The sequence below is a fragment of the Cyanistes caeruleus genome, chromosome 2 (genome assembly GCF_971803275.1).
Source record: "Cyanistes caeruleus chromosome 2, bCyaCae1.hap1.1, whole genome shotgun sequence".
In the NCBI taxonomy this organism is placed as follows: domain Eukaryota; kingdom Metazoa; phylum Chordata; class Aves; order Passeriformes; family Paridae; genus Cyanistes; species Cyanistes caeruleus.
The window spans coordinates 56,555,242-56,573,960 of record NC_141702.1 but is presented as its reverse complement, the minus strand read 5'-3'; the positions used below and the strand labels follow the sequence as shown (position 1 = coordinate 56,573,960).

General features: G+C 34.6%; 1 protein-coding gene across 9 annotated transcripts in view; it reads left to right on the top strand.

The window, feature by feature from the left end:
* The window catches only part of AHI1 (Abelson helper integration site 1), a 90,954-nt gene that overhangs the window by 40,874 nt on the left and 31,361 nt on the right, over positions 1-18,719 (top strand). For all 9 annotated transcript variants that reach the window (XR_015283231.1, XR_015283232.1, XM_023924586.2 and 6 more), the window contains one exon: positions 4,032-4,146. Coding sequence is in view for 7 of the 9 variants with exons in the window: in XM_023924586.2 (XP_023780354.2) it covers positions 4,032-4,146 (115 nt within the window). In the remaining 2 variants the exon portion in view is untranslated. The remainder of the gene's footprint in view (positions 1-4,031; positions 4,147-18,719) is intronic.

Sequence of the window (18,719 nt, the reverse complement as noted above, 5' to 3'; positions counted from 1 at the left end):
ATTACAAGTGTTTATAGCAATCTTAATTTCTCCTCAACATTTTTTAAAGACAAACAAAAAAAAAAAAAAAAAAGGAAGAAATCATTTGAAGTAATGTATAATTGAAATTCCAGGACTCTGGCAGAACTACGAAACTGAATATACATAATTACTTTGTAATGAGGCAGCATCTGTAGACAGTGACTGAACTGTAGGATCAAGCCCCTGTTAGTGTCAATTTTCATTTGTATATCCTGATCACTTCTGGGCCTCTATAGGAAAAAACAGTTAAGCACTCAAGTTAAAAGGGAACCATATTTTCCGGTAGACAAGTAAGAGGACTGTAGGAAATGTTAGAGGAACATACTTGCTTCGGACAAGCAAAGTAAATCTGTTTCACTTTTGCCTGTGTGTGTGGGTAATACCTCATTTTAGCTGTGCTTGGCTTTTCTCTTTAGTATAGAGCTATGTAAGAGCAGAATAGATTAAATCTAAGATTGCAGGACCCTACCACAATAGAATCCCAGCTTTCGTTTGAGTCCTTCTAGTGCTACTGTCAAAGAAATTATTGTACTTTTACGTAGATGTAAATTTGATTCAAACTCACATTTCAAATTTAAAAGCTGTAGTGCTGTATTCCTACTTTAAGCAGTATTTTCTTCTTACATTGAAAAAAATATCAGATTGTGTTGTGGGGGTTTTTATTTCAGATTCAGCTTTTAAATTCTAAAGAATAATGTCTTAATAATGCTTTTAAACTATCTTTAAAAGTAGTGTTCTAGAGTCATAAGCTTTCAGAAGAGAAACCTAAAACTTGAAGATTCAGAAGTAATATAGAGCTGACCAACTTGATTTGGTTTGCAAGTATATATGGAAGTGTTGGCTGTATTGATTGCAAAGGTCATAGAATTGTGTTCCTAGGAAAAAAATAAACTGCTTTTGCCACCTTGTCAAGTCTTAAGGCATTCTATGTTTTGTCTCGTGCAATTCACTTTTAATGTGAAAACTAGTTTCACTAAAAATGTGTATTTGCATAATTTGCATAGAGCTGCCCTAACACAAAAAAGAAAATGCAAATCATCTTTGTTTAAGCCTGGCAAAAATTACATAGGTATGTTTATTGTGACAGAAACAATAATGTTTTAACTCTTAGTTTTGTTCAATTCGCAATAGTAGTAAACTGTGTCTTTGATAAAGCTATGGTTTATGCATGAAGAAAGCAGAGCCTGTTGTGAAAAATAAGTAAATTCATGGTTGGCTATCTTAGCCAACTTTGATCGTTGTTTTAAATGTATTTAGCAATGATTTCCTACAGGATGCATTAAAAAAAAAAGAAAAGGATTGCTTCATTTTGTTCTGTGGGTAGTCTTATGTCTGCCTGTTGTAGGAGAATTGATTGTTTTTCATAGAACAGTGATCTTCACCTGGAAGCAGTTGTGCTTGAAACACTATTCCTCACTTATTAGCTGAGTGCTTCCCATTTCTGTTACAATGTTGTGCTATTGTTTCCTCCTTGGGCCTCTTAGAGATTTAAATAATGCTTAAGAGCCAGTGGCACAAAGGTCATTAAGGCTCTAGTTTTGTCTCTACTTTGTCTCTGCTTTGGATGGGCAGTCTTTTATAGCTCACCTGAATTCAGCTTCACTGCCATCAATGGGAGGAATTAATCACTTCCTGTAAGACTGCTTAGACTTAAAACTTAATTTTTAGTATCTCTTTTATTAAAAGTTTTTATCTTCTTTTTAAGGCCTTGGACAGGAAGGAAGTATTCTAAGAGAACTTACGCTGCATTTTAGAATGAGTGATTTTCTTAAATCCTCAGGACTGCACATTCAGTCTTCTCGTGTGTGTGTGTCTTGCATTTGATTTCAAAGCGTGCTATTTGGCATGTATAGTAAGAGTGTTTGCATAATACAGCAGGAAAATAAAGAGAAATGAATTGTTGTACAGGAATAATTTACATAGAGTTCCATATCTCTTACATAATTTGTTCAAGGACTAGAATCAAGACAAGCTTAGCTTCATAATTCTTCCTTCCAGGATGAACTTGGGAGGCATCTATTAAGTATTAGTTTTCAATAGTTTTCGCTATCCTGTTTTCAGTTTGATTTCCAAAGGCCAGTATATTCAACTTGTCTTCATTTCCTGGTATTATCTGAAACTTAATTTTTTATAGCAGATTTGAAAGAGACTTCCATTTGTCTTATGGTGTAGTGTGCACTTAGCAAGAAATTCATGCAAAGGGGAGTTCTTGTTTATCTGGGGAGAAAGGCTCTCCCTAGAGTTTACAGTAGAAGCTGGGAAGCTAAGCACAAAACGTTTGCAGAACAGATTATTTTTTTCTGTGTTTGAGTAAATATGTAAGCTCATGGCTTTCCACCATTTTTTTATGTCAGAGAAAATTTTATATTAATGAAGCTTACTTGATTGCATATGTAAATGTAGGAAAAGCAGATGGATTTTGTTGTTGAACTTGTTCAGAAAAACAGGCCTCCATTCTGATAACATTTTCCAGCTAGTGTTTACTAGCATTCATTTAAATTTGTACAGTGTAGTAAAATCTAGCAGATTTAATGCTCTTTAAGAATCATGTTCACTGACTAATCTGATTTTCTGTCTTTTTTTTCTGTCAGCTTTGCAGTATAGTCATTACAATTTTGCACTTTTTCTGCAAGATTCCTTGTTAGTCAAAGATAGTTTTTACTATAAACTTTCCTCATTAGAATTAAATCCATATTCCTGCACAAAAACCAGACACATTAAGATGAAGGTCAGGTGTAGTGGTGAAGAGCAGATGGTGGCAGATACCCTCTGGTCCAGTCAAGTATTCAACATGCATTTTTACTTCTATATTACCTGCAGTCCAGTAGACCTGCCAATGCCCAGATACTCATTATTGAATTGAATAATATTTATTTAATTACAGAAATAATAGTTTTGTAAAATATATAATTTTTTACATAGTTAAACCAAAGTAAATCAGTGATTATCTCTTTTCTTCAAATAGAATTTACAAGCCAGTAGTTGGAAAATTTACAAAATATCACTGGCCCATAACTGAAGTTTAATGTTCTGATCTGAGTTTACTGAGGCCAGAGGTAGTGCTCTACTGATTGGGAGCTTTTAGTTGGATTAAGTGACCATATGCTTTTATTCTATATGATGAAATAGGCTTGACTTTTGAAAGGGTCAAGGATTATGCTGTCTTATGTAAATAACTCTCAAGAATTTCATCATATGAATATCTTGCTTGAAGAAAGCTACAAATATTTTATTTAAGTTCTATTTTTCTTCTGCTTTGGCTTTGGTGTATTAAGGCAGTGAAAATATATTTAACAAACAGTAAAATTCTCAATTGAGTCAACCAAAAATTTAAGATCATTAAATTTTTTTTCATAGACTGTACTGGATAATATGACAAGAATTTGGGAAGGGCTTTTGCTTTGTTATAGTCATATGTATCTCAAGAAAGTCCATAGGAAAACTGATTTTATCTACTTTATCTTTGTTGCTATGGAAATTAGGACTGGAATTATATTATGTATCATTTACATGTAGGAAGTGTCTGGGATTTTGGTGTTTATTGCTTTGAAGAAATCAGTTCTGTACTAGAATTGGTTTAAGATTTTTTTTTCTATAATGGTGAGTATCTCTTCATGGATGTAGTGTAGTTTGAGTACTCAAAAATGAGAAATTCTTTTACATTTATAAATTTATGAGCATATGTACACGTCTTATTTTTATACACGAAGATGTATAAACAGAATGGTTCAAACAATTCTGTTTCATTGTTTGCACTGCTTGAGAGTTAGTGTCCATATATGAACACACAATTCAGTTTATAGCTGTGCCAGGAATTTTTCCAAGTCTGTATCTCCAAATATTAAGAAAAAATAAATATTGCAGTTGTTAGTCATCATCAATTTGAGTTTTATTTTTTTCCTGGAATTTAATAGTTATTTACAGTAAGCAAATACTTCTGTACTAACTATTGCATCAGTAAGTTACCCAGGAAATTGCACTTTACTTTCTGATTTGTCTTCCTATTACAGGCAAACTCAAATCTCTTGCTTCCTGCATCATCTCTGTCACCACACTCCAAGCTAAGACTGCCGGGTGCTCTGAGTGTTCCACTGAATCCTCTGTATTCTTTCACTGCTGAAAATGGTAAGTTTCTTTACTACTTCACTCTTTGCAGGGAAAGGGTGATAACTTCTATGAGGATTATTTTGTTTTCTGCCTTTTAAAATTTTACTATGCAGCTCTTTCAGAGACTAATGCAGTTTTGTTATAAATGATATTGTTTATTAAGTGCAGTGTGATACAATGCTGATGCATGTTTCTTTGTAATACTTCTTTTTTTCTTTAAGCTGTACACCTATTTATTAGTTCTGTAAGAGGATGACATTGCCAGCTTTTCTTAATTTAATATTTGGATAATATTTTAATACTTACTAAAGTATCTTAAACATGGTCACTCAAAAAGAATAAATTTAAAAGCATATATACTACTATAGAACCATAGTGCTTGATAGTTTGTTTGCAGTTGTTTTTAATCTATTTTTAGGTATTTTTTTCCTAAAGATATTTTTTATTGAAAGATTTTGAGAAAAAGTTAAGCAATGCAATCATGTACATTTGTGATGCTTACTTTGCTAATAATATCAGTTTCATTGCTAATCGCAGTATTTAATAATAAAATGTATAATTTCATGCCATTTTCTTTTTTTCTGGGCACCTGTAAAATAAGACAGAATATTGGCACCTTAATTTCAAAGTGTTTTTATTTTGTATCCTTGAGAAGAGTAAAAAGAATTCCAGAGGGAGGGTGGAATGTATAATGATATAAAAACAGGTAATAGAGATTTAAAATGTAGATAGTAAAGATAGGAATAATCTCTATAATTATATAGAATTATCTCCTAAAGGCAGACAATTTTTTTCGCAAATGAAGTTATGATTACTTTTTCTGAGCAGCTGGGGAAATAGTCCTTAGCATGGTCTAAAACATTGACCACTGGTCTCAGAATCACTCTTAGTCACTAATTCACAATGCAAATGGCCATACACCAACTAACTTAAGTATTTTTATTTTCTACCTAAACAAAAGAGCTTGGAGCCATAATAATATTCCTCTGTTGCTCAACAGATGCATGTTATTTCCACAGTGTGTAAATCTTACAGAGGCAGAACACATATGCTTACATGGTGTGGCTACTTAAAATAAGTGGACTGACCCTTTAAAGAGCATTAACAAATACTTTTAAGTTGTTCTACATGGCTATTGCTCAATATCTACATGGATATTGCTCAAACCAAGGAATTTTATTTTCTTGAATTTTACTTTATGTGGAAGCACAGATAGAGGTGTTGATGGAGACTTCCTAAATAGCATGAGCAAACGAACATAGGTGTAGGTTACAGTTGTTGATGAACACTCTCAGTGTTTTAGTTTCCAAAACTGGCCTGTACTTCCAAGATGATTCACAGGTACAGGATAGTGTTCATAAAAGGGAAGCATAGTATAAAAGAAAATACAGTAAAGAAGAAGCCATGAGAACAGGAAGATATTTAAGGGAAGACAACCATAAAAATACTAGTGGGCTACAATTGAAATCAATTTTACTGTAAGAAAGTCTTTTAAAATTGTGAATTACTTCTCTGTCGTGTTTTGGGCCTTCAAGTTGTTCTACTGTGGTAGATTTGTTTCCAGTGAAACATGAAAAACATTTACTCATCTGTTTCATCATTCCCCATTGGTTATAAACTGTCAAGATAAGTGCTCATGTTCATAGTGCCGAACTGCCACTTATATTTTGCTTTTGAATAATAGAAAGTCTGTACTTAAGCACATCTCTTGATTTATTGATTGTTCTGGAAGGACAGAACCTTTATTTTCTGTGTTGCTTTTATATACAAAATATATTTTCATTTTGTACTTAAGTTAATTGGGATGTTGAATTTTTAATAATTATCTGTACTAGAGATCCAGCAGGTGGTTGCACATTCCTGAAGGTTATGTTGACAGTTCAGTTCTGTCACCTTTTGCTGTGTATTCAGTGCTTCTTGGGGCAAAATACAGAATTCCCATTTAGAGGTGTAAACCTCTGTTAGCAATATATTTAAACACATAACTGGTGTATGTGAATGCTCTAGTAGTTTGGTAAGTTGGGAGCTGATATCTTGTAGCCTGGGTAGTGTAGTAGCCTGAATATATGCAGCCCTTTCTTTTTAAAAGACAGTTTAATTGTCTCAGTCTTGCCTGAAGTAGGAAACAGTAGAAAAACAGTGTTTCCATCTATGTGCTATATGGGCAGTAGCAGTAATTCTTTTCATATCCAGATACATTTGCAGAATTAGCTGTATGTGACTTTGTAATATAATACTTCAAATAAAAGTAATATTCACTGCTATGGCTTTTAAATATGTGTGTTCATTTTGACAAATGGGTTCTGTACCCTGACATATCGTGTGTTTTGGCTTTTCTTCAAGTGCATAATTTCACAGGTTTGTAGGCTTTAATGAAGCCCCAGTCTTATTCTGCTATTTATTCTGCTGTTTATTTTGCTGTTTATTTTGCTGTTTCCCCACTTCCCTCAAGATCAGTTAGCATATAGATGCTGAGGCAAGACTGCCTTTGTTTCCAACCAGTTTGCTCTAAATAAAGTAATTAATTGTTTAATCATCTGATAGCTTCAATATCTTTCTCAATGACAGAATATTCTTTTTGTGAGATGAGTAAAGACAAGATCATGATATTATTGACCATGGAGCCTAACCTTCCTCCTTAAAGTGGATTGGTTTAGAGCTCAGGACTGTGTCCATTTGGGTTTTGAGTATCCCTAGGGATAGAGATTCCAAAACATCTCTGGACAACCTATTACAATATTTGACTATTCTCACAGGAAAGGATTTTTAATTACCTTTAAATTGTATTTTGTGTATTTCAGTCTGTATTGGTGTGTGGGATTATTTCTCCCTTAGTTCAGGACTTGGCATTTCCCCTTGTTGAACTTCAAGAGGTTCTTGTTGGCCCATTTGCGTGGCTTGTCAAGGCACCTCTGAATGGCAGCATATCCCTCTGCTTTATCAGCCTCTCCTCCCAGATTTTTATCATCTTCAAAGTCTTTGAGGGCATACTCAGTCCTATCATCCAGATCATTAATGGAGAAGTTCAAGTGTGGACTCCAATATCAACCTGTGGAGTGCACCACTGGTCTAAAGTCTCCAGTTAGATTTTCCTGTGAGTGGTTACAAAACTCTAACTAAACAGCCAACTTCCAGTCTGCTGCACTGTCTGTTTTACATAGTGCACACCTGAGCTGTTTTTTTGTGAGAATGTTATGGGGGACAGTGTAGAAATCTTGCCAAATTCAAGGTTAACAACATCTACTGCTTTCTCATTGATTCTATGCAGTGCTCTTCAGGAGATAGTTCTGTCAAGAGCAAGACAGAAAAACACGACTTTTTTTCAAACAGTAATTAGCAAAAGAACTGCCACAAAGCAGGTAGAAAACATGAATACACTTATTTTTATGTATTGCGTATAAAGCACTTCAGTAGAGACATTTCATCAGATTTTCAGATTTAGCATAATTAATTAATGAAGATGTGTGTTGTGTGTCTTCCTCTCACAAAGATTGTTTTAAATTTGAGGGAAAGGCATGGAACTTAGGTTTTCTTGCTGTCTGTCATGAGAGCCTATTAGCTGAAATTTTTCATCAAGAGTCTGACTCATTTTACCACATCAGGATAATTTTTGTGTCTGCTTCAATATAGTTGTAGCTCCGCTCCTAGCTATTTCAATAATTTGAAAAGTTTGCTAGATGTTTGTCTTTAGAGAAAGTCATCCTCTTTGAGTTTTAAAGCTGTAATTTACATTCATGAATTCTTAAGGGTGTTCAGTACTGAAAGGAATCTGTCCCTCAAGGTTTGTTATATTTAAGGTTGCTGAACTTCTTTTCCTCTTCGTATCCAATTTTTTGTTTCTTGGTAATACAGTTTGATTAAGATGTGTCTTTGATAGTGAGAACTGAGGTTTTACCTTGCCTGTGCTGTATAGCTCTGGCTATGCTCCTACTTAGTGATGGTTTTATCATACCTGGCCCATAGTGCTGTTCTGCAGCACTGCACTGTAGCATTATCCAGGACTTTGTCTTAAACATTCCTGTCTCTTTCTTCTCATACTCTCCTCTTTCATAACTTCTTCCAGGATGACCCATTTCCTAGTTGTTATTTTTTAAACAAATAGGGAAATAGCAAAAGCTCCAGATTTTCAATTGCTCATTCTATCTGACAGACATTAAAATCGCCTCTGGTTTTGTTTGCCTTTCCTCCTTAAGACTGTGAGCATCTTTGGACAGTGAAATCACCTTCCTATGAGACACTGTTTTGCCAGTCTGTGGCATGCCATGAAAGAAATATCCGGCATCTTTGGGCTTTATTCAACAGTGATTGTTCAGGACGTGCTTTCTAAAATAAGTTTTAGGTTTCAAGTCATCGTAATTAACAGTGACCCTAATTGTTAATTATGTGGGAGATTGAAGCTTGGCTATAAATACTACACAGATCTGTTCACTGAAAGTTGGACTTCAATAAAACCAGTTAATTAAACTTGCTCTTAAAAATTAATTACATATGTGCTAGAAACGTGATGGTTCTTGTATCTTTAAAGAAAATCTCAGAAACAGAAAACACAACATTTTGGCAGGGTTGAGAACAATTGGAAATTTTCTCTCCATTAACACAACTGACAGTCAAAGGTGTTTTCCACCTATATAAAGGGAAAGCTTCAAAGCACTCTTTATTGCTGTCTAAAGATTAACAAAACTGACTTCATATTTAAGTCCTTTGTTACATTTAGTTTGCTATTTAAAACTTCTTCTTTAGGTCTCAAGCAGATGGTGAAATAGATTTCTACATCAAAGATATCAGTTAAATGTTCTTAAAATACCATTTTTATTCTTGGGATTTATTTTTGGAATCAGAAACAGGAGGTACACCAAGTAGCAAAATTCACATTGTGCAGAGATGCTGCAGAAACACATGGCAAAAGTTGCAGTCTCATATGTTAAATCATTGATTTCCCCCCCACCCCGTATTTCATATTTTCTCCCCAACTCTGTAACATCCATCCTTCAGTACTGCAACAGCCCTGGAAGAATTGGATGGGCTTGTTTATGTTTTTTGGCAGGTATATTTATGCCTTTCACATAATTTGTGCCACTCAAGGAAGAATATCTGCAGAAAGCTTGTTCAGTGTGGCCTCATTCTTTTTGTCTCTTAGTAAGAGACTTTTAAGGGATAGAAAACTTAGACAAACTGTAAATGAAAATGTATCAAATGAACAATTGAATTCAATTTCATTATTCTAACAGCTTATTTTTTTCTAATTTGAGAATAATCATCAACAAGATATTCCAAAGAGATACTAAAAAACACATCAGAATATATATTAATTGAAGGGTGAGTGTATGTGTACTATATAGTCCAAGTATAAGATGAAATACCATATTTGTAGTGACTCTTGAAAGAAATGATTGAATGACATAAGATGATTAAAAGAAGGCACGTGGGACAGGTGACAGCATTGTCATCTTCCCTGCACTACTATGTTGAAAATGTGTAGTTTTGACCTTTGGGGCAAACATTTTTGTTCAGAGGGAGTGTCAGTGGGAGTGCCCATTGGTGAAATCTGTTACTGGGATCCAATCCATGCCGACAAATGGAATGGCACATAGATCACTGGACACATACTTTTTTTTTTAATCCTAGCATATTTGTGTTAATACTGTATTTTAACACATCAAATTTTAACATGGGAGTCAAATATCTCACTATTCACTTTTTAAGAGAAATATCTTGAGTGTGTGTAAAAGACTTCATGCTGAGAATATAAACATAAGAAAATAACTCAATTTTGTTTTGAAAGAATCTTGGTATATCTGTTCCTTATTGAATTGTAATGTATGCTACCTCATTAGCTCACCCAGCAGCTTCATTTAGATTTGCAGTGATGATGAAAGCAATTAAGCCTCCAGGGCTGCACAGATCAGAGCTATGGAAATGGTGTAGCAATTTGCCATAATACCTAAGTCCCATTGACATTTTTCTTTTTATCCCCACATCTTCTTAAAATTGGGCCAGGAGCATACTATGGTGAAGAGAACCAAATACACACCTAAAAGTGGTTCAGAACCCACACTATTAGTTGCAAGTGGTTTGAGTGTAGTATAATCTGCTAGGAGGAATAGCTAATGATAGGAAACTAATTTTACTTCATTTTATTTATGACAAAACTTAAAAAAGGGAAGTAGGTAATGTATAATAATTTCACAAAGTTTCTCAATTTCATTAGCATTAGTGAGTCTGCTGGCCTTTTTTTTGTGTTACTGATTGAGAAAATAATGAATTGATGTTATGAGGCCTGTGCAAAATGGTTTTGTAGCCTTTTTATTGGTTGCCTGCTCTGTTTATCTTTTCTATTTATTCTTGCTGCTCCTACTCCCTCCTTCTCAGAGGGAGAAATGCAAGTCCTCAATGGCCTCAATGTGAAGAGGCAGTCCAGTGGGCGAAATATGTTTTGATTAGCAGTCTGCAACCCATTAAGTCTGAAACTGGACAGAAATGCAGAACACTTAGTTTGTCCTGTAGAGGTGCTGCCAACACAGGAAGTGATACATGAGAATAAATGCTTGCAGAGTGGTTAGCTTCCTGCAAGCTAGTAGATTATGTCCTGTGCTTGAAAAGGGGGAATGTGCATCAAGATGAAAGAATTAAGTGCCTAGTACTTCTTTCTCACTTTTCAGTTATTTTTCTATGTTCTTATGCAGTTTGCTGTCTTCCTGCTCTGTCACATACCTGAAGAACTAATTCTGCCTGACATACTTTTCAGCAATTGAAACTTTAAAAAACTTTTAAGAGAATTGTTCTAATATCTTTATGGGGATATTTTTTGGGGTTTTTTAAAATGTTATCCTTTTCATTTCATTATTCTAGTGGGGGACACTGATAGCAAAAAATTAAAAATTTTGCTTAGTATTTTCTTCTACATTCCTAAATGTAGAAGCGTGAGTTTCTTTCTGTTATTACACAAAATAACTTATTGCAAATTTGCAGAATTCTCACGTTTTCTGCAATTTGTAGGATGTAATTGATTTTAACTCTGTGGCTGGATCAAATATATATGTTTTCTTTCTTTTGGAAATTGAATTACTTAAACATCCCCAACACCACTTGGTCTGGGTAACAATAATGCAGAATACTAGCACTTTTTAAATGAGTAAATTTGAATTCATTTTTTCCCTTGGTTTTTGAGTATATTATTTTATTGTGGGATTTTCTTTCCTCCTATTAACCAAAGTTAAACATATCTTTACAGTCATTACAAGCCTTTGTTTTAACTAAAGATTACTGCATAGCCACTGAGAATTTATTATAATTAATTAAGGTTTATATCCAGTTAGCAGATTATCTCTTTATTTTTCAAAAGATGGTAGGAGAACTTAGTAGAAAGAAATCACCAGCTCAGCACCACAGATCAGCTCTCAGCAAGTGTCAACTGACGTAATTACACTGATGTTTTCTGAAAGTATTTTTAACATAAGCAAAATAGCATTAAGTCTAAAGTGCTTTTTATTTATGTCTGTTTATTTGAATGGGAACTCCCCTGGGGAAAATGATCATTCATTTTAAGATATTCATTTCTCTCACTTTGACTTAAGGGAAATGTGTAAGAGAAGGGAAGGAGAAAGAAAGAAAGAAAACTTTTTTTTTTTTTGTTATTATTTGCTTATAACACAACAGAAGAACTGAAAAATACAGCTTACAGATATTTTTCTCAAAGTTAGTTTTCTTTTAAAACAATAGGAACATCTATCACAAGATGTTTTTTGTTATTTTTTATACCTCCTTTTATAACCTATTTGGCTGTACCATTTACATTTTGAAGTAGCTGTGACTCAGTTTCTTCAGTGCAAATAGATTACGAGGGCTCATGATGTTCCAGCTTACAGCTAACTTTGGCAGTAAATAAAAATTAAGTATCAGGACACACCTGTGCCTTCATCATGGCTTACAGGAAGCTCAGACCATTCTGCAGGGGAAGGAACTTCTCAGAGCTCTGTAACCCTGCTATACTGCCCCCATCACTGGACAATGTCAGAATTCTGGCTCAAGGCACAAATACAGGACCTTGTTTTAAGGGAGAAGACCTGGTTGTTTACATTTACAAATGAATAGTAAAAATGATTTTTAATTTGAAAACATAAGTTGTTTAAATAGATTCATCTAACCACAAATGTGTTCCAACAGAATAGTAAAGACACAGAGACATAACCATTAACATTAATGACAATCTAGTTCTTCTATTGTAAAAGGTTGCTTATCCAGTTTCTTCTATCTGATTGATAAGATGTTATAAATGTCAGAAGAGTTTGTATTTTTAGTTAAACTTGCTAGAATTGTTTATACTGAGATCAAAGATACATGTGTTCCTTTATTATACGTTCTTTTTCATGTTTCTTCTAGGTAAGTTAATTAAAATATTTCTCTAAAAATTACACTAAATACAGAGCACAATAACAGCAATCTTTGAAGATTCCAAAAACTTTATCTGAAGAACACCATTTATATTTACTTGAAATTGGTGTATGTTAGGGTAATTACTGCTGAGCCTTCAGGCTAAAGGAAGTACTCTCAGCCAAATTATACAAGGGTGTGGATTAAATGAAGCATTACTCTCTGTTTGGCAGCAGTGGATATAGATTGCAAAATCAGGGTGTGACGTAGTACTGTGGAAAGTCTCTGCCAAAAGTGATTTGGCCTAAGTGTGCCCTTACTTTCTCAGTTATGTGGATCCTAAAACAACTGAATCTAATTAATTCCTAAGTAGAGAGGTCCTGTTAACTGTTTTCACTCTGAGCTTGTCTGTAACTTTGAGCTACTGAGTCATGAGACAACATGCTTGATTGGAATTTCAGCTGGTCACAGAGGAGGAAACAGTCCTTCTGCCAAGGACTGTACTATAAAGGGTCAGTTCTCTCATCCAACAGAAGACCCACATCAGCAAAGATCCTGTCTGTACAGCAATAAACATGAGTGAATAAAATGAGGAAATTGATCCCTGCTTGTATTGCTCCAATCCTTCTGGTCCTGGTAGCAGCCATGGTGCACAGGAGGGAGACATCTCCCAGAGGAGACCAAAGTACTTTGACTTCATCACTGATTTTGACAAGTCAGTAAAACCTAAGTGCATCAAAAAATAAAAAGGATCTATGTTTTAAACATACATTATCCATCCCATTTTGATACCATGCATACTTTTTCAACTGCTTGAAAAGTCTTTGCTAATTTTGCTGATGGATTTTTATGTGTGAAGAAATTAAACTTCCATGGATTCATATGCACCTTGTTACTCTCGTTCCTGAAGCACCAATTTTGGTGAGAGCAAACTTCCCTGACATGATTAATTCTATTAATATAACACCTTTAAAGTTAACATTGGGTGTATGTGGTCTGTAGTATGCTCTGCAGTAGGTTGTGGTACTGATGCAGTTTGGTCATTGTAGTTTGATATGGATCATGTTGGTCCTGTAAAAACTAATGATAGAAGATGGTGGCTTGGAAGAGCATTAAGAAAGCAGAAGGCAGGTACAGAGAAGTGAGGGCTTCTTTGGGTGTATAACTCAGACATTGCTGTTGTCACACACTAGTTTGTGGTTATGTACAGATCTGGCCTCAATGTGCTGCCTTGATCCAGATGAAATGAGAGTTTCACTGGAGTCTGTGTGCTCATCGTTAGCTTGCTTTCTTGCTCACTGGAGGTTGTAAGGAGCAGTGACTCATTGCTTGTTGGCCTCATATGAAGCACTAGAATCTCTTAAAACTCTGCTTCTGAAAACTTGTATTTGGGTGCTTTCTGCAACCTTATGTCATGCAGTGAAGGAAGAGACTGTGGAGGTTCCTTTCTCATGTTTTCTTCTCACAATTAGGGCTCAGTTTCTTCAGGTTCTTCCTCAGGCAAAGAACAAAAATTGAAGCGACAAACAGGCAAATTCAAAAAAACTCTTCTTAGTGTCTTCCCTGCTCACTTGACCCTGGGCTTTGTTTTGGCTTGCTGGACAGTCGCTTTGCAGAAGGCTCTTACGCCACCATGTAACAGAATATCAAAAATATTCGATACTCTGCATTTCATCTAAAGATTGATTCCAGCAGACTGCATCACCATATGATTCTAGATAGCACATCCCCCTTTGCTACTTTTTTAGTCTCTACTACAGCTATCTATGCTAGAGCTTCTGGTGCCTCATTGATTGGGTTTTTTTACATATTAGCTGAAGGGTGTTGCAGTGGCATATGTTGATACAGGTCTTTCTGGAATCCTTTCAGGCCTGACTGATCAAAGGAAGCAGACTGCTGCAGCTAATACACCAAATAATAAAATACAGAAAATTGGAGCTTCTTTCAAAATATGGGTTGAGCATCTTTTGGTGTGATAAATGGCCTAGAAGCAATATGAAATGTCATGAGAATTCATTTGCCAAACTTCTGGTTATCACTATGCACCTGCAGAGCATAATAAGATTCATTTTGTGAGGTGTTGTATTTTCAGATGAAGACCTTGAATATATTCATTTTCCTACTCCTTCCATCTTTGAGTTTTCATTAATGGATAGTCACATTTAAGCAGAGTTCACCTCTGTGGTAAAAAGGGGTTATCTTGTCCTTAAAGTGTTTGGGAGTTTTTTTGTGACTGTCTCAATACAGAGGCAGTACCCATGAGGTATCTCATCTCTTCCACTTGTTCAGGAGAATGTTGTAACAGAGTTATGCATGTTGCTAGTGGAAGAACTTCTGTTGTGAGCCAGGTCCTAGCTAAAACCAAGGTGGTGTTTCTTTCCTATAAGGACTCCAAGCATGTTCTTGGAATTTTTCCTTTTCAAAATAATTTATACACAAGTTCTGGAATATATATGTTGATTAATTAGTGACAACTTTTCACCTTTTGTGTCCAGGAGTTCAATCTAATATAATGTGTGTTCTGAAGAATTATATTTGCTTCAGATTTGGCTACTTCTGCATAAAAAACAGCAACAAGAGGAGAAGAAATACAATTATTCTACTGTTATTTACAAGATCTGGAGTGCCCACCTAATGCGCATCTATAATATACCGCATTATGTGTACCTTGATAACAGTACTTCATTGGAAATTTGTTTTACTTCTGGTACAGAACATAAAGGAAACTTCCATCTTTGTTTGCTACTCACACATGTAAAGGATCTTCAGCAGTTAAAACTGTGGTTTCAATTAAGACTCTTCCTGCAAATCAGCTTTTCTTACCAAAACAGTTTTCAGAGTAAGTTCCAGGAATCACTCAAAGAGAACAAGGTGTGTCCAGGGTTGTCTGTATCACCAGTTCTTGAGTTAATAATTGGCATGTAAGTGCAGATGTGCAAAAACCATCTAGGAAGGTTTACTGAATAAGGCTATTAAAACATATGCTTTGAGACTTCCAGACTCAAGGGTGTTACTAGACAATTTTCTGTGATTTTTCAGTTGTTTGGTCCTTTTGAAGAAGCAAATGTTCTTAGCAGTTGGTAATGAAATCAATTTTGAAGAAACACAAATATCATTCATAATGCATGAAGTGGGGGGTTCCTTTTAGAAAAGGCTATGGAGAGGAATTTCATGTCCTTGAATATTCAGACCTTAATCACTTTCCTTTTAAGATTATGAAAACTTAGCACTTGCTGCTTTTGTCTAGGTTTTGGCTTATTGGAGATGCCTTATGAGCATAGTCAGTAGTGATTTTAGCTGCAACTGGTAGTCAAACCAGAGAGGATGGGTAATATAATTAGGCTTACATGTTAAAGTACTGTAGTTTTTAACAGTTTGGCACTACCTGTTTGATGATGTGAAAAAAGCTATGTATGGTATTCTATAAAGTACTTAAATTGTATTTCATGTTACTATAAAAAATACTTAGTCAAAAGGTATTTCTTCATTCAGAACTTAATTTTCATTATTATTTTTGTTTACATCTTTAGATTTGTTGTGCAAATAGTTTTGCTTGCAGAATTCCTATGTAAACAAGATACTAATTCACTGGATAGGATTGTTCTACTTTCTGCCCTGCCACTGAGATAGGGAAAAGTGTTACTGTCTTGTAATCCCAGCTGTAGCATTTTGTGTTCCTGATTCAACCTTGGAGAGAATTCTGTTCCCTCCAGGATAATCCAGAGTTTTAGAAAGGTGGTCTTAGCCTAAAGCTGGGCATGGTCACTCTTTATGAATCTGTCTGTCTTGATTTGCCTTCTTTTACCTCTCCTTAGATCAGGTACCACTGTTGTAAATTAAAGGAGTATTGCCTCCTAATTATGTTCATTGCAAACATTTTCCATATTTATTTTTTTTGCACATCCCTCACCTAAGACCCAAAAATCCACTGCTGTAAAGCAGGAACCGGTTGCTGTTGCATTCTAAAAAAAATTTTGCAGACCTTGTAGGTATAGGAAACTGAAAAATCAACATCATTGTAATCTGTGCCCAGCTGGATCTCCAGTGTGTTGCTTTAATGTTGGGCATAACATTTCAGTATATTTTCCTCTGTAACAGATGATACCAGTATTAGTCTCAAGTGATTTTTCATATGTTTATTTACAAGGAAGTATATTCAGATTTTTGTTTCCAAAGTGGTTGCAGCCATTCTTTTATTTTCCTATATAATTGGATACTAATTAGAAAGGGCTTACTTATTCATACATGTTCCAATCACTGATATGTAGAAAAACTCTTTCTAAAAGTATGTTCATAAATTTTCTGAAAAAATTGTGCATGTGGAAAACTCTCACCGAATAGTTTGGTGTGTCACCACACACATATTTCCATGAAATATCTGATCAGTCTTAATTTCTGAACTACAAAATGGAAAGTAAAATTGGGAGGTGTATTTTAAATCTTCAATTTCTGAATATAGAAGTATGTTTGCCCTGAACTTCTTTCTTACTCTCTTGATTTGAGACCGATTTAAAAGTCTTACATGATGGTTTCCTGATACAGTATCTGCCAATGGTCCTGCATTTTTCAGGTTTGATAATGTATGAATCATCTGGCTATTTTGTGGAATTTTCTGGTGATACTTTGTCAAAATTAATATTCAGCACTGTCTGAAAGTCCTAATGGCACAGAGAAAGTACTGGCTATTTTGGTCATGATAAAGATCTGAAATATCAAGCTGACTCATTTTTTCCAGCATGTCGCACATGATGTTGGCGATACTATTTTCCCTTGAATGTAAATGTTTGGAAAATGATACTTAAGTTCTTCAAATGGTTACAAGATTTGAGTATTTTTTTAGACTTTTTTTTCCAGTCAGGATATGATTTGGCATTGTGAGGCTTACTGGGTAACTAGAAATTCAGTAGTTTATGTAGTAACTAGTTGCTTTTACTTAGCTGACAAGATTTTGCATTTCAAAAATGTGTTAATGACTGATTTTAAAAGATATTTGTGGTATTCTAAGCATATTTTCTTACAGCTTTCCACTTGCAGAATGGCAAGCTAATTTGGTTTAAGTAACTGTGAGTAACTAGGCATTGCTGAATTCCCGTTGTGGAAAGAACCATGCAAAAAAATTTGTTTTCATTCCTTGCATAATTTTCATTCCTTGTCTTTTATCTGTAGTTAAGTATGTTTTCTTAAAGACATGAGTCTCTCATGAAGTCGTAAGATACTTAACTTTGAGAGTTGTGGATAGAGTTAAATTCTATTTAATCGTATTACATAGGAATTACCTATATTAATAAATAAAATGTAAGTGTTCTACATATTTTTAGAAAGCAGATAGTCATAAATCCTGCTTAAGAGCTCCTTTTCCTCTGATTCAGGGAGGGCAAGTTAAAGTAGAAGCAAAAGTATTACTAAATCCAAAAGTGAAGGTTGCTACTTCAGTGTTGGGTATGTACAGCTCCAAGGGACTGCACTTTTTATATTTCATGAAGTACTTTTGATAGGGTGCACCACAAACTACATGTAATAAAATACAAAATAAGTTTATTTTATATTTTATTTTAGTTTGTTTGCTTTTAAATAGTCCAGGTGAGCTTAGCAAAACTAATAATGGCTTTCTCAGGATATCTGCAGCACTAGAAGAAAAATAACATATTAATACATAGAATGCGTCATAGTCTGTATTTTCCTTACATCTTTTTTTATCTGCTATATAAAATTGTAAATAATGCTGCCAATCTGATTTCAGAAAGCTGATGCTATCTGTGCAGGCTTATTGATGTTTGCTGTAGAATCACTTTCTGTTCTCCAAGCTGTAGAAAGAAACAACTGGGTACTATAACCTCTGCTCATTTTCAGTGATATCTACAGCCATTGTGATGTAATGTTAGAAGTTGTTGTAAATTAGCACGTTCCTGATTAGCATGAATTCAATAAATGTTCTTTACTTCAAAAGAATGCTTGGGACACGTGCTACTACTTGCATTGTTTATATATGGTACTGTAGAAACTTAACATTTGCAAGAAAAATGTAAGATGATGGTTTGATAAGATTACTCAGAAATAATTAGGTGGGTGTGTAGGCTGCTAAATGTATTTGATTTTAATCTCTAATTAAAAAGTTGGATTTTTTAATTGTTTTTGTGATGCAATAGTTTTTACTTCATTATGCTTTTTGTAAATAGGGGCCAAATTCTGCCTCTTCATTGTGCCTAAATACAGAATAAATA